The 22,597-nt window shown below is 36.4% G+C and overlaps 2 protein-coding genes and 1 pseudogene across 2 annotated transcripts; 1 reads left to right on the top strand and 2 right to left on the bottom strand.

Annotated features, from left to right (window-relative positions):
* Positions 1–7,096: 7,096 nt before the first annotated feature.
* LOC132048647 (UDP-glucuronic acid decarboxylase 1-like) lies at positions 7,097–11,444 on the bottom strand (annotated as a pseudogene).
* Positions 11,445–13,313: 1,869 nt separating this feature from the next.
* Positions 13,314–18,128, top strand: LOC132049543 (ankyrin repeat-containing protein ITN1-like). Its single transcript, XM_059440398.1, has 5 exons — positions 13,314–13,577; positions 14,087–14,469; positions 14,680–14,872; positions 15,574–15,983; positions 16,860–18,128. The coding sequence occupies exons 1-5, from the start codon at positions 13,553–13,555 to the stop codon at positions 17,688–17,690; spliced, it is 1,842 nt and encodes a 613-aa protein (XP_059296381.1). The 5' UTR covers positions 13,314–13,552; the 3' UTR covers positions 17,691–18,128.
* Positions 18,129–18,495: 367 nt separating this feature from the next.
* Positions 18,496–21,633, bottom strand: LOC132049542 (pentatricopeptide repeat-containing protein At1g08070, chloroplastic-like). Its single transcript, XM_059440396.1, has 2 exons — positions 21,004–21,633; positions 18,496–20,751 (listed from the first exon to the last, which is right to left on the bottom strand). Exons 1-2 carry the CDS (start codon positions 21,538–21,540, stop codon positions 19,246–19,248), a joined length of 2,043 nt encoding a protein of 680 aa, XP_059296379.1. The 5' UTR covers positions 21,541–21,633; the 3' UTR covers positions 18,496–19,245.
* Positions 21,634–22,597: the final 964 nt, after the last annotated feature.

The raw sequence follows: 22,597 nt of genomic DNA, 5'->3' as shown, positions 1-22,597 counted from the left end.
GTATTCGGCTTGCTGTAAGGATAGCTTCACCCCATAAGTTTTGCGGTAAACCAGAACTTATCAATAAGGCATTCATCATGTCCTTCAATGTTCGATTCTTTCTTTCCGCAATTCCATTGGATTGTGGGGTGTATGGGGCAGTAGTTTGATGAATAATTCCATATTCTAAGCATATTTCTTCAAAGGGAGATTCATATTCTCCACCCCTATCACTTCTAATCATTTTGATTTTCTTGTTCAGTTGTGTTTCGACTTTATTTTTGTATTGTTTAAATGTATTAATAGCTTCATCTTTGCTATTAAGTAAATACACATAGCAATATCGAGTACTATCGTCAATAAACGTTATAAAGTACTATTTCCCACCACGTGATGGTGTTGACTTCATATCACAAATGTCGGTATGAATTAAGTCTAAAGGATTGGAATTCCTTTCAGTAGACTTATAAGGATGCTTAGCATACTTGGATTCATGACATACTTGACATTTGGACTTATTTCATTCAAACTTAGGAAGTATTTCCAAGTTAATCATTTTTCGCAAGGTTTTATAATTAACATGTCCCAAACGTGCATGCCATAAACTATTTGACTCAAGTAAATAAGATGAAGGAGAAATTTTATTCATATCAACTAATATTACATTGAGTTTGAAAAGGCCCTCTGTGAGGTAGCCCTTTCCAACATACATATCGTTTTTACTAACAACAACCTTATCAGAAACAAAACCACATTTAAATCCATTCTTGACTAGCAGTCAAGTTGAGACTAAGTTCTTCCGCATTTCTGGAACATGAAAGATGTTCTTGAGCGTCACAATCTTTCCAGACGTCATCTTCAAGTCAATGTTGCCTATTCCCTCGATTTTGGCAGTAGCAGAATTGGCCATGAAGATAGTCTCGTTGGGGCCAACTGCATCATAAGAAGAAAAGAATTCCTTGTTAGAACACACGTGGCGAGTAGCGCCCGAGTCTATCCACCATTCTCGCGGGTTACCTACCAAGTTGCATTCGGACAACATGGCACATAGATTATCCACTTCATTATTCATTTCAGCCATATTGGCTTGACCTTTCTTCTTCTCCTTATCCTTTTCGAGCACGACGACGATACCGTCATGTGTCCAATTTTACCGCAATTGTAACAACTTCCTTTGAATTTCTTCTTGCTTGGAACATTCTTCCCTCCACATCCTGTTTCCTTTTCTTTGAATTTGTAGGGGCAGTTTCAACGATGTTTGCCCCCATTTTTGCTTGTTTGCCATTGGCTTGGCCTTCTTCTCAGCAGATCTGTTGTCTTCCTCAATTCTAAGCCGAACGATTAGATCTTCTAATGTCATTTCCTTACGTTTGTGCTTTAAGTAGTTTTTAAAATCTTTCCACAAAGGAGGCAATTTTTCAATAGAGGCCGCAACTTGGAAAGCTTCGTTGACTACCATTCCTTCCGCAAGCAAATCATGTGTAATCACTTGAAGTTTCTAGACTTGTGACATGACAGATTTGTTATCTACCATTTTAAAGTCCAAGAACTTCGCAGCAACAAACTTTTTCAACCCAGCATCCTCGGTCTTATATTTCTTGTCCAAAGCATTCCATAATTCCTTAGACGTCCCATATTTGCTATAGACATTATAAAGACCATCATCCAGCCCATTGAGAATATAGTTTTTACATAGAAAATCAGAATAATTCCATGCCTCCGTCGCGATGAAACGCTCGTTGTCCGGAGTCTCTTATGGTAGAACAGGAACTTCCTCAGTAATAAATTTTTGTAGACTGGGTTTGTTAAGTAGAAGAACATTTTATGTTGCCAGCGTTTAAAGTCTATGCCAGAAAACTTTCCGGGCTTCTCTGCCGCAGCCATTGCAGGGACAGTTGTGGTGCGACTTGAAGAGGCGGCAGTTGTTGCACCAGAACCAGTAGCGTTCTTGGCAGTGATATCAGCCATTTTCTGTTCGACAACAAAATAGAACCAGAATCAATAAATAGAACGCACAAAGTAATAATGTCAATGAAGTTTTTATATTCTTCTAATCAAACACACAAAGTAATAATCTCGATGAAGTTTTTATATCTTCAAATCGAGTAGATTACTGGAGTAGAAAATCCGAGGATTTTAGTCTCCAACCAGAACAGAATATTAGATGAAACAGAAGTATAATTATTAAATTCTTTAAGTTTGTGATTCATGTTAATCAAATTATAATCTGGTTACATAAACTAAAGAATTTCATTTTCAGTGTGTAAAAAATGAGGCGAAGCCTCTGAAAATTTATAGCCTGTTATTTTGATCTGAACAGGTGTGGAAGTGCCTGTTTGGTGAAAGACATGACCGTTGGGAAAATTAATTCCGTTGGAAAGGAAAAAAAATAATTCCGCGAATTTAATTAATTAAGTTAAATTTCGCGTGAATTAATTAATATCCGGATTGGAAATATTAAGTAACGAAAATGGAAATAAAATAAATTTGGTCCAAAAAGATTATTAATCAAATCATTTGACCAAATCCAAATCCAAAGCCGAAGCCGAGCCGAGCGATGACGACAGTGCGAGGGGTGGTCCTCTTCTCAACCCTTTACGAGCTAGAGAATGTGTTGCTTAATATAAGCACACACATAGCACTTTCAACCACCAATGTGGGAGAAGTGCTCACTTGAAAGGTTGTTTTTCAAACTTTTATCTCCCTCCACTTTTGTTTCCCTCCATTTCCCAATTCATATTTCACCTTTAAAGTCCCTCACTTAATGCATTTGTGAACTTTAAACTCAACAGTTTGTACTTACATGTTTGCCAACTGAACCCCTTTACCCATCAAAACTGAACATTTTAAACACCTTCCATCCTATGTGACATTTTGAACATTTTAAACACCTCCCATCCTATGTGACATTTGACTCAGCTGTGTGTGTGATACACTCACTTTAGGCGAGCGAGGCCTTGAAAAAAGGCAATAACGATCAATTTTTGCCTTTTAAAAGCCTCCTTCTTCTCCAAACATTAAACCGCCATTGTTGAACCAATTTTGAGCTCTATCCCATAATTTGATCTCCAAATTTCTTCCGCATTTTTTTTTCTGCATCTATTCTTCTTGTTCAGTGTTGTTTACAAGCTGTTTTATTTCTTTAACTGGAATTTCTTTTTCAAGAAATCATGAAGGTACGTTTTTGCTATTGTGGACTTATTGCTGATCTGAAGATGTCCACGACACCAATCAATCCTGGAAGAAGGTTTTGGGGCTACCAAAGATATGCAAGTGGTAATGGATGTGGCTATTTTCGATGGGTTGATCCGGCTGATCCAATATGCCAAGAACAATACTACAACACATTAATGAACTCTACAAGTCTTGGCGGGGGAAGACATGGAAGGTGGACCCGGTGCATTGTTGCCATAGTTGTGGTTATTGTTCTTTGGTTCCTTATCTTTTGTATGTAAGATTAGTAGTTCTACTTAGTTGTTTAGGCTTGTTATTTTCAGTTGGAAGGTAATATTAGTAGTATCTAAGATTAGTAGTATGCCAAGACATGTGCCTAGGCTTGTCATGGAATGTAATTTTTTGTTGTTCATGAACGTAATGAAAATGACAATGGCTAGTTTGAAACACAAACCTTGAAATTAAGCATTACAACTGTCTGATATCAGCCCTCAAATCCATGTACAAAGATAAATATTGTCTGGCAAATTTAATCAACAAAAACAGTTGGCTCCTAAAATTAGCAAGTCTAACATCTACTTTCAAACACTATTAATTGTTGCCTAGTGTGGTTTGAGTGCTTGTTGTAGGTTGAGTGCTTGTAGAAGAATGTGCTCTTTTGTAACTTTGTTCTTGTAGCTACCTTTGAGTAACTGCAGCTCCACTATTCCACCTCAGTCCATGTGCTTTGTAACTAAGATCAATGTTAGTGGGTACTAAACTAATCAATCCATCACTATGCATCACTCTATCAGTTGTTCCAGTCAGAAATAAAAAGGACTGAGTTAGAGATGTTCAAAAATTTCAAAAGGATGATGTCTTTAAATTGAAATAGTTACCCTCTCAATCACACTGCCACCTTCTCCAAATAGCACACCATAACCAGCTACCCTTGGTCTCTTATACCTAGTTTGTGGTGGCTTTTATAACCAAGATTTGCCCCACCACTTCTAACCGAATAAGTCTTTTCTTTGGTCCCAAAGAGTAGTTGACTGTCGGGTGCTTGATTGAGTTGGTTGAGAATTTGTTGCAAAGATTTGTCGGAGTACTTGTCAGGCACCACTTTGACCAAAGACTTGCATTTGCACCAGCTCTTGCACCACCTCTTCCACCTGCATTTGCACCACCTTTTTAACCACCTCTTGCACCACTTTTTGCACTACCTCTTCCACATGCACTTGCACCACCTCTTGCACTACCACCACCAGTTGCAGCAGGACCAGCAGTTGCTGCTACATTGGTTGCACCAACAATAGCAGATGAAGAAAAAGCACCTCCACTTTTCTGCATTCACAACATTAAGTATTTCAATTCAAATGACAAAATAATAAAGGCATAAAATAGAATAACACTTACAGCAATTGGACATCCTTTCTTGTTATGTCTCATAGTGTTGCATACTGAACATGTCATTTTCCTGCCGTTCCTTGTAGCTTTTCCAATTTTTTCCCCTGACTCATCAGCATCCTTATTCCTCTTTTTCTTTGGCCTACCTGGCATTTGAGTAATTTCAGGTGGCTCAATGGGTGGTCTTATGCTCTTTGGCCACATCTTCATGTTTGTCATAGGTTGAATGAATTTGTTGTAAGCCTTCAAATATATCTCCTTTTTATACCAGTGCTCAACAAATGCTTCAACCTCCAAGCTCTTGTATTGAATTGCAGTAATGACATGTGCACAAGGAATTCCTTTCAATTGCCATCATCTACAACTATACACCTTGTTCTTCAGATTAACAACATGTCTATATGGTGGATCTTTAACCCCAAACTCAATATCACCATTAAAATGCAACTCAGAATCTGCTGCATATTCAGTATTCTCTTTAAGAGTTTCCATTGCCATGGGTGATACTTCACCTACCCATTTTTCAGCAAATTCTCTCATTTGATTCATCCTCTCCATAACTTTGATTTTGAGAATCTGCTGCATATTCAGTATTCTCTTGAAGAGTTTCCATTGCCATGGGTGATACTTCACCTACCCATTTTTCAGCAAATTCTCTCATTTGATTCATCCTCTCCATAACTTTGATTTTGATTTCTTCCAGCATAGTTACAATTGATTTGAGTCTAGGTATCAAATGATGCATAGTTATGATTGATTTGAATCTAGGTTTCATCCGAACAATTTTTGACGGAAAATCATATTGTATATATAAGATTAATCTTTTTTTAATGTGTATATTATGTCAAACTCCTTTGGTGAAAATCCCGCTTTTGTCGTACGAATTCAGAAAAAAATAATATGTGATAATTGTAAACTTCGATTATATACTTTTGCTTAAGATCTGCAAGACTTTGTGACAATTCCCCAATTATACGTTATTATTTATTCTATATATTACTCTTCATAAAACTTCTTTGTTTTCTGGGATGCAATTGATAAAAAATATCTTCTTTAAGTTAAAAAATGAATGGAACTCTCATGTTGGCGGCGTATGAATCTGATTATAAATGAAATTAACTTAGACAAAATTTGAAATGAAATTCCAAAGCAACAATTATATGGAAACTTTTGTTTCTCGAATACATGGAAAGTTTTGACTTGGAATTTTTTTGCTTCTTTTTATCTCCCAAACTTTTCTTTTTACCAAAAATTTAAAGTGTCCACCCCAAGCAACAATTTGGTACGGTAACCCTTTTTAGCTAGGAACACATGCAAAGTTCTGAAGTGGAAACTGTTTCTTTTCTTTTCCCAAATATACATGGATACAGATTAACTAAACCTAATCCTTATATTTGTAGGATTTCATAGTTATAAATAAACATATACTTCGACAGTTTACCTCTGAAAAGTTAATTATTAAGAATATAGAGGGAGAGAATAAGCAAACACGACCAAGAACAACAAAAGGAAGAAGACGAGAATAATTATAATGGCGTTGTCTCACGATTATATGCCAATGTTCTCACATGAAGAAGCTCCAAAAAAAGAGTTGGCCAGGCAACATAGATGGGTAGAGGGAGATGGTGAATTCTTGAGGAATCGAATCGCTAGTACTAAGAATCCTTCTCTTTCTCCAACTTCATGTAATAACTTTAGTTCTCCAATATTTAGCCCAGTAAAGTATGAGAACTCATATAAGGGAAACAATTATTATCTTAATCGGCAGAAATTCATTAATAGTTACAAGATGAGCAATGAGGGAAGTGCAATCCAGAAAATCAAGAAGTGGCTCAACTTCAAGGAGAAGAAGATGAGTACTTCAGCGAAAAACGACTCAGGCACGAAGAGAAACTCAGCTTCCAGTATCAATCCTAAGGATAATATGCTCAGCCCATGCAACCGTCTTCTCAAGAGTTGTTTTCTCTTTCATTGATGTTCAAGTACTTGAGTCTGAAATATAGGGAGTATATCTAACGGTGAGTCATATTTCAAGGATTTTTAGTGTAATTTACTCAAATTTTAACATGTAATGCTAGTATATAGTTAGATGTTGAACCCCGGCCCCTTGGTGAAAAAATCTTGCATCCGCCATTGCTGCATGAATTTAGAAATAAAATAATGTGATAATTGTAAATTTCAGTTTTATATACTCTTGTTTAAGTGATTGATTTTCTGCAAGAGTACTTGGTGAAAATTCCTCAACCGTACGTTATTCTTTGTTCTGTTAATCTTCATGATGCAATTGAGAAGTATTTTCTTTAAGTTAAAAATTGAATGAAACGTACAAATCAATGTAAAACAAAAAAGGAAACTGCATGTCGTGAAAGACCATACTTAAAATAACAACACGATCTTAATAACTATCATTACATAAAATAGAACCTTCCATCATTACATTGCATAACAACGGAATTGGCAATAGATACGACAAAATTTAAGTAACAATTACAACATTGTATTTAAGTAATATTATGATAAAATACAGTAGGTAAAAACCATCCAAACAAGTTTTAAGTCATAACTGGCAGCTCCCAAAATTGGAATCAAATCCAAACATCGTCAAAATTACAGGATGCCTGGGTGAGTACTAGAAAACAGCAAATTGGATATAGAACATATGAGGCATCTGCCTAAATGTGACTTATGGATTAGCATTCTAGCTCTGCTATTACAGGGAGAAAACGAAAGAAAAGGACGAATATCAACTTCAAACATAAGCGGAAGTAATAAATAATACTTCCTCCGTCTCAATTTATGTGATATAGTTTGACTGGGCATGGAATTTAAGAAATAAAGAAAGACTTTTGAATCTTGTGGTTTAAAATAAGACAAAGATATTTGTGTGGTTATAGATATCTCGTTATGCATAAAAGGTAAAGTTTAAATTAAAGTTAAATTGTTGCTAAATAAGGAAATGTAACATTCTTTTTTGGGACAGACTAAAAAGAAAAGTATATCATCGCGAAAATCATTGACCATAAGAGGCAACCCCTCCCGCAAGGATATTTTTGGCTCCCAATTTAGCAGGTCCGTTGCTGCTAATATCTGGTTTCCTCTTGTGAGGGTCATCAGCAGTGGTATGAACTTTTTTTTATTATTATTACAAGGTAAAAGTTAAATTCAAAGAGAAATGAACTTTTAATTCTATAAAAGGCATTCATAACAAAAAACACCAAAACTAATTCATTGACAATTTGACATGCACATATGCACTCATAATTTCAGTTCAGTGAGATAACATACTCATAATAAATATTTACCTCGGCAAGGTCTAACATGGTGAACTCTTCTGGGTTTCCTGAGTTGGAAGGGCCAATATGCTCACCCTCCATCAGAGCCACCAGTCCATGAACCCTTTCGTCAACACAAAGTTAAATATCATTTTTTATGATTCAACAAAAAGAGCTCCAACGCTATGAGTTTCTAGATTTTAACACATATGCAACTTCACATGGTTGAAGTTTACAATTGGATATCATTCCTGAGATATCCAGGGAAAGAGATGTACGCAAGACAACATTATATTACAGTGAATAAAAAATGAGAAATGTTCCTAAACCAGCTCATGGCAGGAAAATGTCAATAGAGGATCAAACTGGTTTTAGACACAGCAGACCAGGTTGTCAGTTCAATGAGATAACATACCATAATATCAGCATCTCCTATGTATTAAACAAGTTCAAGAGCTCATAAGTCGACAAAATTAACGTTCCCTTCACAAGACATTCTGTTTAGAAACCAACCAACCGGCATTTCCTCAAACAATGGCATGCTTAATTTTCTTTACCCCAAATAGCATATAAATTTTTGTTGAATTAGTGTATCCTCTCATCTGAAGGCTTAAATATACATTTTATGTAGGTCTACAACACGCTCCCCCGAGTTTAAACCTGATTCTTGCTTCATGCACTATGCACCATGCACGTCAAACACTTTTGTTAATGGGTACGTAGTAGTGAAACTCGAAATCAGGATCTTTGCCTACTCTAATACCATGTTGAATTGTGTACCACCTCATCTAAAAGTAGAAACTGTTAGAGAAATGACACTTTTTATCTGTTTATTATAGGTCTGGAACGGATGTCTAAAGCATCTTTTCAGACATATGTACAACTTGAAAACATAACTAGAAAGTTCCCCTTGTCTGGTGAAAAATCCATTGCTCCCACGCAAGCAGGGGGCGGAATGTTCTTAAGATAGTTCTTCTACATTAAAGACAAAAACTTCCTTATGGCCGACGGTTTTTGGATATTCTCAGAACACATACATGTAACTAATAAACGATCAGTCAGTAAAAGCTTGTACTTTGGCCAGTTTGGATGTGGAAAAGTAGGCAGAATATTTCTTTTTGTAGAATGGTAGAAGCTTATTATTGTCATAAAAATACCACAACGTAGCCTAACCAGAACACTAATCCTCTAGTACTCCCCAAACATATGAACAAAGTCTATTTTTCATCTAAAGTGGTATAGTAGAGAATGGAAATCACAGACACTGAAATGCAAGAGAGTAAAAATGGGGAGTGTAACTTTAAGACAACATACCAAGTCGGAGACATATAGAAAGCTTCGTGTTTGCTTTCCACCACCATACACAGTCAAAAGTTGCTTGCGAATGGCCTGCAAACATAGTTTTCTGATAAATTGACTTGTTAAAGGGAAATTCAGGTTACACTGCTGATGCCAATAAAAGCTGAGACAACAAACCTGGGCAACGAAGCTGCTGACAACACGTCCATCTTCAAGACACATGCGAGGCCCATACGTATGAATATTCGAGCAATAAGAGTCCCAACCTAAAGCCACTCTATTTTTGCAAAGAGTTACGAACTGAAGATCTTCCATACTGATTAAAGACGTTACGCAATCTGTATAACCTTACATCAGCTTCACAAAAAAAAAAAAAATGTTTACAGAAGGTCAGCCAACCAGTAAACTCTCTGAAAAAGCTACTTAAGGAATATCATCAAGTGACATACTAAATCAATCCTAAAATGAAAATTAGATGCACATGCATATAGGATGAAAGCGAAAAGCAGAAAAGCATATGAGTAGTCATACATGTTAACATCAAGAGAGGGGGTTGGTATGGTCCCCACCCCCCACCCCTCTCCAGATTCCAATCTAAAAGAAGAAAAATGCATGGCATTACCCTTAGAGGAAATAAAATAAATACAGTCCAATCTCACCCTACGCATGAGGGCATATGCAACATTAATTTCCTGCTATACGTGAGAAGTATAGTTCCTTATGATCCTTTTCTTACTTTGGTCAACCAGCTCGATGCAAATTGGAAGACTTCATTTAGACCATTCTGGTTTACCATGTAATTCACCTATTGATATCACTGCATCAACTTATTTACTACATGTAATATAAACAACGTGCTTTACTGACAATCAAATCTTCACTTTCTCATATGGTATAGTTTTTTTGATAAGGCTCATATGGTATATTATCAGCAGAAAAGATTATTCTTAAGAGACCTTTAACAGCAAAAGGACAACCCATAGACCTTCCTAGGTCAAGACAAAAACCAACGGAGATGAACTTGACCCATTACATCAAGCCCAAGATTGCTATAGGTTAGTTGGAATGCCTAATTAATAGGCATTCAATTTTCTCATGAAAGGTAAAAACCATAGAACGAAAAACTTAGTCAATTAGCATTATCATTCACCACATCATCTGCTATATATTGTAGTTTGTAAGAGACAAATCCTTATTACCTCTACACCTCCATAGTCAAGGTTTCAGCAGTCCGTTTTCCCTCATCATAGCAGCTTCTAAGACCTAGATGTTTCAAGACACTTAACCATAACTAAAACCATCTGACAAGATAACTTCTGGACCAAAAGAGAAGGTACTACTGAGTTATTGCATATCTATTGGATTCACATTTCCCCAATATGTTTCCTTTTGCAGATGCTCAAGTGTATCACCATTAACCTCACTTACACTACTAGTAAGCAAAAACCTCAGACCGGTTCTCTTGGCGAGTCCCAACATGTTAAGCGTACCCATCACATTTGTCTTGTACTAACAGTTAAGGATATTCATCCAAATTTGATATAGAGAATCCAATAACCACTCATTTTGAGATGCATTAGGAAAAAACAAAATGTCGATCAAGTATTTCCTCCGGTTCAATTAGAATGTCTCAACAAGAATGTTACTTTTTATATTTAGTAACTCATTACACCCAACATCTTACATGGCATATTTAAGGCCACAAGACTCAAAGGGCAGTTTAGTACATTATACACGTATTTAGTTTAAGACAACAAGATTCAAAAGTTTTTTTCTATTTTTCTTAAACCCGGTATTGAGTCAATCAAATTGAAACAGAGGGAGTACGTAAGTAAATATCATGCAGGCAGATATCCTAATAAATCAGAGCTACATAGGTATAAAGCTGATGAATTTAACCATTAAGTAAAGTGATAATGTAGACAAGGATATAATAGTTTTGACAGGATTATACTTGTAATGAACAGGAGAAGCAGGGCAAGCCAAGTGATAAACATGATCCACTTCAAGCAAAATGGGCTCAACAACATCATGCCTAATAAGTTCAAATCTTGGCTTCCCAAAATGTGCATCACATTTTCTTTCCTTTCAGTAAAGAAATTATCAATCACATAACCTCATCACTCTCTTAATCAACTTATCTACCAAATGACTCCCAACAAAATCCAGCCCCACCAGTCAGCATAATCCTCATTCTTCTCCTCCCAATCCCAATTGGAACCCTCCCCCCCGCACTTCCCCTGTTCCCAAAAATAACCAAATCCCTTAGGGGTCGTTTGGTTGCTGGTTAGGAGCTAAGTTATTCATGTACGACATATTTGCTTACTTGAACATAATTTCTTTCCACGAAAAGAAAGGAAATGGTTCATTCCACGAAATAAAAAAGCTTTTTATTGCTGGTTAGGAGCTAAGTTATTCATGTATTAAATCCTGCATAAGTAAGTACACCTTATGTCTATGTGGCACACTTTCCTTTTTAGTTTGTCCAAAAAAGAATTTCACCTCTATATTTAGAAACTTTTACCTTTAGTGAAATGATTTAAATATTTAAGGCTTGTTTTGGACCACAAATTTTAAAAGTCTTTATTTCTTTTTTAAACTCCGTGCCTAGACAAATGGTGCCACATAAATTGGGACGAAGGAGAAACATGTTTGATAGCATTCTTTTGCTATGTATAAAAGTCAACACACCTAATATGAGGTTTGGTTTGCAATTTAGAAATCCACATAACTAATACATATATGAGTTATGATGGAATATATGTATTTTTTGATGTAGGATAGAAGATGCAATAACTAATACTACCATACATGAATAAATAAATATTACATAACCAATCTCTGCATAAAATAATACATAGATTCTGTCATAACTAATCTCGGCATTACTAATACCTGCATAACTCTTCATCTTCACTCGTTACAATGCGATGAAGAGATGTCTTTGTTCTTTCAATAAGTAACTGATCGATCTTGGAAGAGATTTGTTGCGTTTATGGGATTTTGGAGAGTAAGGTATACCCTCATCTTTATAAATTTTGATAGTAGATTTAATATAAGCGTCGGTGGATAGATGAGAGTGAAATTTTGTGTTTTGCTTATCCCAACACATTAATCGCATTTCATAAATGCATTTACCAAATACAAACAAGGTGTAAATACACCCCTCATATATACCCTTGGTTAAAAAACCAGTGCTTATATATTTCTGCTGTTATATATCTTTTTCGTAATTTATAAAAAAAAAGATTTAGCTTATTTTTAATTAAGAATATGTCACGTGACTTTAAAAAAATAAATCTACTCATTTTTCTTAGCTCTCGTTTGGCCATAGATTTTGGGAGCATATTTTCAAAATATATTTCAAATCTTTATTTGGCCATAAATTTTTGACAGATTTTGAGTGTTAGTGTACTTTTTTTTTTTTTTTTGGTTTTTCACCCGGTGTCTAGAACCTGCATTGGAGCCCGACTATATTCTGATTTTCGACGCGTAGGGTCCCATTCGGGGGCAGCGCACTCTACCAAGGATCTTTTCATACTTGGGCTCGAACCCGAAACCTCTGATTAAGGGAGGAGCAGCCTCATCCGCTGCACCACATCCTTTGACGGTCGCAATATGTCGTTTTTACTTGTTTGGAAAGCCACATAAAAATTGAATTTGAATGTAAATACAAGCAAATTTATAATTTGGTTCGGCTGTCTAGTCAAATGGTTACTTGAACAATATTGATCATAATTTAACTAGTGCAATTGCAATCTATCATTAGTAACGAAAGTATGAGAATTGTAGCTCATCGCATGCTCTAATTATATTCAAAAGGTGACTTTTGAAATCTTTTTTATATTTCTTTTTCAAATATAAATTTCATTTTCCTCAAACCTACTCTTATTTTGATGCTTCTATTTTGTTTAGGAGGAGGATTTGTTAAGACTATTCTGTATTTGATTAGTTTTATTTTCTATTCAAGAGTTTAAATATTCCATTCATTATCACAAACAAAAAATGGTACTAATGTTTATTTATATTTACATAAATGTTTATTTATACTTACATAAATATACTATATATGCTCAAATGAAAATAATACTGAAAATTCCATTATTTATGAGTAGGTAATTACACTCCACCACTTAAAATTATGCACTTTCTAATAGCCACTAAAGTCAAGCAAAAGTTAAAAAGCCAACTATATTATAACTAACAAACAAAATCCGAACATTATGGTAGTTAAGAATATGGTAATAATCAGTACGACGGCGTTAACATCATTTCACATTAACCGTTTTAACCACCACCGGCGGCGTCCCTTTTTCCGTCAGCCGCCGCCTCTCTCCTTTCCATGCACTACACCCTAATCTTCTCCATTTCTTGAAAAAAAAAAAAAAAAAAAAAATCCATTGATGGACTTGTAAAAAAAGAAACAAAAAAAAAAAAAATCTATGATGTCTTCCATCAACCAACAAGGTAATGTCACCAACTTTTTCATTGTGTTTTCCAAAAAATATAATGATTCGATTATATATTCCGAAAAGAATGTGTTTTCCTAAGAAAGATGATCTTGAAAATTACATTGGTATTTATGAATCGACTTGCATGGGATTGAGACGTTGTTATTGTTGTAGGGTATGATTATATATTGAACGTGCAATGTTTTTTCTTTTGAATTCACGTGACCAAAATAAATTGTATGATGCGATTATACATTTTAGGTCCAAATGAAATTGAAAATGGTTTGTGAAAATACGATATTGTATAGAATTGGCTAGGACCGAAAATGTGTTTTCCTAAGTAATAAGGATTTTGAACGTTCCTATAGATGAATCGACTTGTTGGGGATTGAAACGTTGTTAATGTTGTAATGTAGGATTATAAATGATGATATGAATCATTTGAAAAATAAACATATTAGTTCTGTAGCAGATCTTTTACAGGATCAATTCGCATGGTGATTTTTGAAATTTACGTGATTTCAGGTGCGATGGATCTGGAAATGGGGTTACCTCCGGCCCCACATCCAATTTCTAACATGAATTACGCCGGCGAGCCATCACCGTCACCGTCGCCACGAGCACCGGCCCTGGTGGTGTCACATTCAAGCAAGTCCTTGATTCCATCAAATTCAGGGAAAGCCCTGTTCGTGTCAAATTCAGGGAAAGCATTACTTTTATCAAATTCAGGGAAACGGATGGATCCATCAGGGAAGAAAAAGTACGTAAAACAGGTGACGGGTCGACACAACGACACGGAGCTCCACCTGGCAGCTCAACGCGGGGACGTGGGTGCGGTTAGGGAGATATTAGGGGAAATTGATGCTCAGATGTTGAAAACCATGAGCGGGGCGGAGTTTGATGCTGAGGTAAGGAAAATATTTTATTCATAAACTAATAAATCTTTGAATGGTCTCTGCAATCTTCTTTCTTCTCAATTATAGAAAAATAGCTAGCATGATCCCTATTTATATGAATTTGACTACAAATCCTAACTAGACATGAATAAAATAAACTTTCAAATACTAAATCCTAAACAAACTTGATTTCTTACGACTTAGAAATATTTTTTCCAACAGGTGGCGGAGATAAGGGAAGCAATGGTGAATGAGGTAAATGAATTAGGCGAAACGGCGTTGTTTACTGCTGCTGAAAGGGGATATATTGATGTTGTTAAGGAGTTGCTTCCTTATAGTACAAAGGAAGGGATCACGACGAAGAATCGTTCTGGTTTAGATCCTTTGCATATTGCTGCTAGCCAAGGTCATCAAGGTAATGAACATTTGTATATGGCTTTGATGAATTTTCGTTAAGAGTATTGAATTGCTTGGTGTTGTTACTACTTACTGTTGGGTTTGTTATTTTTGGTGTGAATAAGAAATGAAATGTTTTGTAGTTCGCGCCCTTTTTCTGTAAATCCGACATGCCTTTTCTTGTAAAATGCACCGTCATTTTCCCGAAAAGATACCAGGTTCACCTATTCATTGGCTATAAATACAGAGGCTTTGCCTCAGATTCTTACACTGAAAATTTTGAATTCTTCTTCTTCTCCTTTCTCTGCATAGTTTCAACATAATAAACAGTTCGTGTGATTTGCTCCAGTCTTTACGTTCGAAGGTTACCGCAGTTTGAGGCACCGCTATTCCGGTAAAGGTATTCTATTCTATTCTATTCTGGGAGGAAATAATCCTTTACCTCCAGCACTATGAGGGGATTAAACTCTTTAAGGATACACATGGAATTATGTGGGCTCGGAATTAAATTTTGGTCTGAACTTTACTGTTTTGGTTTCTGTTTAACACTACTGTTTTAACGTTAACGGTTTTGTTTCTGTTTAAGCATTACATATTTTGATTTAATCATTCTGGTTAAGAACTCAGGAGATAACACTTACTAGTTTGTGTTTCAACTTATAAATTCTACAGTATTGTATTGGCAGTTTAATTGCTAAAGCATGAAAAATGTATATGCAGCTATTGTTAGGTTACTGTTGGAGCATGACCCAGAGTTGAGCAAGACAGTTGGTCAATCAAATGCAACTCCTCTAGTATCTGCAGCCACAAAAGGGCATACGGCAGTTGTCCATGAATTGCTTTCGAAGGATTCTAACTTGCTAGAAATATCAAGATCCAATGGCAAAAACGCGTTACATTTGTCTGCGCGCCAAGGCCATGTGGATATTGTTCAAGCGTTGCTGGAAAAGGATCCACAACTGGCAAGAAGAATCGATAAGAAAGGACAGACTGCTCTACACATGGCTGTAAAAGGCGTTAGCAGTGACGTGGTGAAGTTGCTTCTGCAAGCAGATCCAGCAATTGTAATGCTTCCGGATAAGTTTGGCAATACTGCGTTACATATTGCCACACGGAAAAAGCGTTCAGAGGTAATAACTGTTGCTTTAGTGTCTACATCGTGTTTTCCTTAACTGTGGAAATTATAGTATTGTTTAGCTTCTTTTAATTTGATGGCTTAAAGCTGGGATTCATTGTTCTACCTGGTCTAAGGCCATCTTAAAGTTTTCTCTCGCCAGCTCCGATTTGATCTGATTTGAGCATGCTTGAATTTCATTTTAGAAAGATCTGCTGGAGATATCGCCAGGAGCTTAGTGCACCGGGCTGTCCTTTCTTCTAGAGATATCATAGGAGTTTAAACTATTACTATGGAGTAACGTCTCTTTTGACTTCATGTCAAACACCTTTTATTTAGAAGTTCTAGAGATCCCTAAAGCATTTTTTTGACATCCTTGAATAATTTTTATACAATGCTGTAGAATTTATAACTCGCTCTATAATATCTATAGTGATGCACACGGTAAGCAGTGACGTTTTTCTAGAACATATAGAAAACAATGATATGGAGAAGAATGGGAATGTTTTGATATAATCAGTTAATGTTACTAGGGGCGGAACTACCGTTCTGCTTACGGGTTAGGCAGCTTTGATTTAGACTCTGTATTTGTATTAAAAAATCCACTTAATATGTATAAATAACTTATCCAGAACCCAGTAAATTGTTTTCTCCGGAATCCAAAATTCCCAAACTCAAGATCCTAGCTCTGTCTTTGAGTGTTACATTGCAAAGTCCTCATTATATTTGGAGAGTATTAGGTTGCTTTGTATTCCGATACTTTCTTGGGATAAGAAGTTGTCAAGCTTTTGATTGTAACATAGCTTGTCAATGGAAACTAGTCTTTACAAGACACTGATTATGTTGGGCATTAAGGAATCTGTGATCTTAATTTAGCTTTATATAACTGCAGATAGTGCATGAGCTCTTGCTACTCGACGACACAAATGTCAATGCATTAACAAGAGATCACAGAACAGCTTTAGACATAGCTGAAGGGCTTCCTATGTCTGAAGAATCCACTGAATTAAAAGAGTGCTTGACTCGTTATGGTGCTTGTAGAGCCAATGAATTGAATAATCAGCCTCGAGATGAGCTTAGGAAGACAGTAACAGAAATTAAGAAAAATGTCCACTCTCAGCTTGAACAAGCTCGAAAGACTAACAAGAACATGACTGGTATTGCAAAGGAGCTTCAAAAGCTCCACAGAGAAGGAATTAACAATGCTACCAATTCTGTAACTATTGTTGCCTCTCTTTTTGCAACAGTAGCATTTGCTGCTATATTCACAGTTCCTGGTGGTGATCTTGATTCTGGATACGCTGTGGCGTCTAACACTCCCTCATTTAAGATCTTCTATATCACGAATGCTCTTGCACTCTTCACGTCCTTGGCTGTTGTGCTTGTACAAATCACAGTAGTCAGGGGTGAGACAAAATCTGAGAAAAGAGTTATTGGGGTGATTAACAAACTAATGTGGGCTGCCGCAGTTTTCACTACTCTGGCCTTTGTATCTGCCTCTTATGTAGTTATTGGCCGGCGTAATATCTGGGCTGCAATTTTTGTTACAGTTGTAGCAGGACTCATTATGGCAGGGGTTTTAGGTGCCATGACTTATTATGTTGTGAGGTCTAAAAGGACTCGCAAAATGAGAAAGAGGGAGAAGTTTGCAAGGACTAGAACCAACTCATTTCCTCAAACGGAATTATCCGATTCAGATTATAATCCAATGTTTGCTCTCTGATTCAAGCTAGTGGTTTCAGAGTGTGAGAGTGCGTGTGTTTTATCTCAGACAAGATTCGAAGAACAGTAATCTGTTGCTGTAGGTCGCTGCTGGAAATACTGAACTGAATTTCAGCAGTGTTCTAAATGACTATATATCTGGGAACTGGCTTGTTTACTTGCACTGCGAGTGAAACATTAATGGTAGGTGAAGAGAAGAGAAAGCAATCACAGAAATAGTTGATTGTGGCTCTGATGAACCTTGAGTACAAGCACTATTGCAGAAGGTTTTTGTTTGTGATAGAAGTGCATATTATTTGAATTTCTACTAAAGCAAATATACATTGTCCCGTATTCTTTTTTCGTTTCTCCTAAATTCTTTTTTGTCGATAAAATTTTGCCTTATTCTTTATTGGTGTATTTCTTTCCATTTGATCTCAGACTATCATCTTGTGAAGTAAAATGCTGTTTCTTTTCTTAACTTTTTGACTGAATAAGGAAATTATGGACAAAAAGAATTTGCAAAACTAAAATGAATATTAACACTACACGAATATGACAGATTTTCAACAAAAAAAAGAAGCATAAGCACCTTATAAGCTACAGAAAAAGAAAAAAGAAAAAAAAAACTGAAAAGAAGCACAAGTACCTTTATGACTTCATATTGTGTACATGAGAATATTTTTCTCTGATGATTTAGGAAGCTCTTAGATAATTTCAAAAGAATGTGTATCTTTGTGCATTACTTTCTCCAGACTGACATAAATGATTAGCTTTAGAATTGTTTACAAGACTGAAAGAACATGTTTACAAGAACAAATATGATGTAAGCATCAATTACATACTCGATGCTACGTATACGTAACTCCAAAAATTTGGACAACTTTTACCAAATATTGTCTGACACATCTACATAGTCCTTCAAGGATATGACAATGTCTTTTATGTTGAACCGTGGCTTGAAAAATGGAGACTAAAATTACTAAAAAGGTAAAGCTAAAAAAAGGAACATATAACCTGTGGCTGTACAAAGGACTCCAAGAAACTTGTACAACATCATGACATGGCAAGGCAGAGTCGGAGTTAGAAGGGTAGGCTGGTCCATTACGACACTTGGACAGAATGTGTCCTTGTCTTTGGCTTCATCCTGTATGCACATGTGCAGGACAGGGCGCACAGGTGTGGGCTATGAAGCAAGTGCGTCCTGGTGCTAGAGGCACTGCCTGCTGATCGGTACTGTCGAGTGTCCGCATTGCCTGCACACGAGCACGGGTGTGGGAGATTGGTGGGGCGACATAGTCACGGGCGCACTTGTCATTTAGCACAGGAAGGGCCACAGGGCCATCCATGCAATAGGCTTTTGAAGGCTTTTCAAGGAGCCATGGGGCATGGCCGAGAAGACACCCATGAAATTACGCTTGTTTCATAGCCTGTCTTAGGTAGGAGAACGCCTATGCCATCCAACTTTCTATGTACTACTTGTATGATTAACTTCTTGTTAGCCTCTCAGGCCCTTATTTAGCAATTCTCCATTTGCACTGACATGAGGAAGGATGGTTGAAGGGGAATTTGTATATTCACCAATAGTCTATACAAGAGCAAACACCATTCTTGAAGTGGTGAAAACGATGGCGGTCCCTAATTACTATTTCTCTTTCAAAACTAGCAGAAATCAACTTCATAGCTGCATGACAATCTGGACAAATGCGAAGGTTTTTCACTACCCGAATGATAGTGGTTTTATCAGTTGCAATAAGTCCGAAAGCAACAGCCATTTTCTCACTGTGGAAAAACAGAGCCTTTTCCTTTTCCTCCTCTTCAACATCGAAAAATACCTCTCTAGTACTTGCGACATGGCCTGCCCTCTTGAGTCGTCTATAGATCTCATCTATCATATCATAGATTTCTCTCGCTTGAGGGTGCTTTTTCTCTTGGACACCAAATTCGTGTATGACCCCATTAACCTCAATGGAGCTAATCCCCCGTGACTTACCAATGCCTTTTTCTTTCATTAATTTTCGGACTTTTGAGACATCTTCCCACCGTCCTGCATTAGCATATATGTTGGACATAATTGCTAGGTAGCCTCCATCCTCAAGGTCAAGTTGGATCAAGTGTTCTATGGCCTTTTCAGCAAGCTCAACATTTCCATGTATCTTGCATGCACCTAGTAAGGCGCCCCAGGCACCCGTGTGTGGCTCATAAGGCATAGATTGTATCAAATTATACGCCTCCTCTAGCAAACCAGCTCGGCCAAGGAGATCAACCATACAACCATAATGCTCCAACTTTGGTGTTAAACCAAACTCTAAAGACATGCCATAAAAGCACTTCCTTCCCTCATCAACCAACCCAGCATGCACACAAGCACACAGAACCCCCAAAATTGTCGCGTCATTTGGCCTTTCAGATTCATCTTTCATACGGTAAAAGAAGTTCAATGCAGTTCTACTCTCCCCGTTCATCGAGGACCCCATGATCATCGCACTCCAAGCTACAACATCACGTTCGGACATCTTATTAAAGAGACATGCAGCACTCTCCAAATCACCACACTTGCAATACATATCCACCAATGCTGTCCCAATCACAGCATTCAACTCAGAACACCTCCTATCGATATACGAGTGCAACCATTTCCCAGTATCTAGAGCTCCAGCTTGTGCACAAGCAGAGAGCAAGCTTGCCAGGGTAACATCATCAGGCGACAAATTCACTCTTTCCATTTGATGGAAGAATCTCATAGCTTCATTAATCCTCCCATCACGTACAAGCCCTCCAATTACCGTATTCCAAGATACCAAATCCCTACAAGGCATTTCATGAAACAATCTCAAGACACATTCAACTTCACCATTCTTCGCAAGGCAGCCTAAAATTGTATTGTACATGAGCAAATCCTTAACAGGCGCTCTATCAAAATACTCTTTCGCTAGCTCCAAGTCTCCGGCTTTAACATACCCCAAAATTATAGTATGCCAAATTACAAGATCCTTACACGGTATCTTTTCAAACAAATCCCGAGCTTTTTCCATGTCGTTAAATTTGTTAACATAGCTAGATAACATCGCATACCATGTTACCTGTTGGTTTTTAACAATGAAATTAGGGAAATAACAGAGAAAAATACTGGCAATGCAGTCAAAAGGAATTATATTGTTTAGCTTAGAATTACCTTTATAGGGAAATTGCAGTAACAAAAAACAGTAAAAAGATGATCAATAGCCTAGTCTAGAATATCTCTACAGATAGAGGTAACTAACTAGAATTTATTCAAAAAAACTAAAGCAGTAAAATAAAGTTACTGCAATTCAAAAGAATTATTTTAACATTACCTCATCTTTATCCGGCAATTCCTCAAAAACTTTTTTCGTCGTGTTCAAATCCCCCATAGCAGTATAAAAATCAACCAAACTAGTACCCACAAATACATCAAGATTCACTCCAATTTTAAACAACTGTCCATGAAGTGTTACTCCTTTTACAAAATCCATTAAATCCGAACAAGCACGAATGGCGAAAGGGTAAGTGAATCTATCAGGCTGCACATTATTCGCGCGCATTTTATCGAAATAATAAAGGGTGTGTTTGGGTGAATGATTTTGTTGGAACCCTCTTATGAGGGTGTTCCAGACAAAAGAATTTGGTTCAGGCATTTTATCGAACAGTTGGGCTGCATACGACATGAGTTTAAGAGAAGAGCATTGGGTGATGAAGTTACCGATTGCGAAACTGCTATGGTTAAGGCCAGTGCGAAGGAGGTATACATGGAGGGATTTTAAGTGGTTCAAAGTGGAGAGTTTGTGTGGAGATTTTAGTAGAGAAAGGGCAATGTGTTTTTGCTGCCATAGCCAACTGCAAGGTTCATTCATTGGCGGGACAAATTTCAGGTTCTTGGTTTGGGCCTTTTTAGCTGTTTAACTCGGTTAATTGCACACCTCTAAAACGGCTACAGCCTGTTGCCTATTGCATTCGTTACTTTCATTGTCATTTTAATTTGAAATAAGGGTCAAAAATACATCTCAACTATCACTTTTTTTTTTTTTTTATATTTTCGTATTTAAACTATTAAGATAATAAGAAAACATACCTCAAGTTATATATGATGGTACTTTCCTACCTAAACTATTACCAGATAATTAAGAAACATACCTCAAGTTATATATGATGGTGCGTGTATTACACTATCTTCTTTTGTTCACAAATCGTACAGAAGAAGTGGAACAACTGATAATGAAGAAGAAATAAATAATTCCACCGAAGAAGCGTAACTAATTGTTAGGTTAAAAGTTAGTATTCACGTGAGTAATTTGCCCACATTTGCAAAAGGACATTCTTCCTCATTTTGATAAGAAAATATGACCAACCAAATAAGAAGATAAAGGTTTCTTAAGAAAATAAACAAAATGTAGAAGGAGTATTAAAAAAATCAAAGCTAATAAAATCGGATAAATATTTCTAATTAACAGCCATAAAGAAGAAAAATGAAGAACAAGGTTGATAATGAAGAAAAAAATAAATCAGAAAAATGCAAAACTAAAGAACAAGAGAAGAAGAAATGAAGAAAAATGGTTGAGAAATGATGAAGAAGATAGGAGAGCTTATTGGCTTTAAAGAATTAATTGGAATTTAAAAAAAAAAATAATGAAATATTTATAAATTACATATAATAAATATTTTTATGTATAAAATATGTAAAAATTGAATACTAAATCTTTTGAGAAAATTATGTTTCACGCGCATTTTAGTGTTTGAGGTAACATATAGTCTAGTCGTTTATCGGTTTGTTCGTGTGTTTTAATTATGTTTCACGTGCATTTTAGTGTTTGAGGTAACATATAGGAAAGTCGGATGTGTTTTAATTATCTAGTGATAGTTTAGTGTGGAAAGTCGCGCGCGCACACACACACACACACACACAAAAAAAAA

Source organism: Lycium ferocissimum, chromosome 3, assembly GCF_029784015.1.
Source record: "Lycium ferocissimum isolate CSIRO_LF1 chromosome 3, AGI_CSIRO_Lferr_CH_V1, whole genome shotgun sequence".
NCBI classification, from domain to species: domain Eukaryota; kingdom Viridiplantae; phylum Streptophyta; class Magnoliopsida; order Solanales; family Solanaceae; genus Lycium; species Lycium ferocissimum.
Note: the sequence above shows the minus strand (reverse complement) of the source record. Positions and strands in the feature narration are given on the sequence as shown.

What these genes read in the sequence shown, in the direction of transcription:
- LOC132049542 (XM_059440396.1), bottom strand. Translation starts at nt 21,540, where the DNA reads ATGAATGAACCTTGCAGTTGGCTATGGCAGCAAAAACACATTGCCCTT. An exon ending in AATTGCCGGATAAAGATGAG is followed by an intron (nt 20,752 to 21,003) that starts GTAATGTTAAAA and finishes AAAAACCAACAG; the next exon opens with GTAACATGGTATGCGATGTT.
- LOC132049543 (XM_059440398.1), top strand. Translation starts at nt 13,553, where the DNA reads ATGATGTCTTCCATCAACCAACAAG. An exon ending in GTCTTCCATCAACCAACAAG is followed by an intron (nt 13,578 to 14,086) that starts GTAATGTCACCA and finishes ACGTGATTTCAG; the next exon opens with GTGCGATGGATCTGGAAATG. An exon ending in GGGCGGAGTTTGATGCTGAG is followed by an intron (nt 14,470 to 14,679) that starts GTAAGGAAAATA and finishes TTTTTCCAACAG; the next exon opens with GTGGCGGAGATAAGGGAAGC.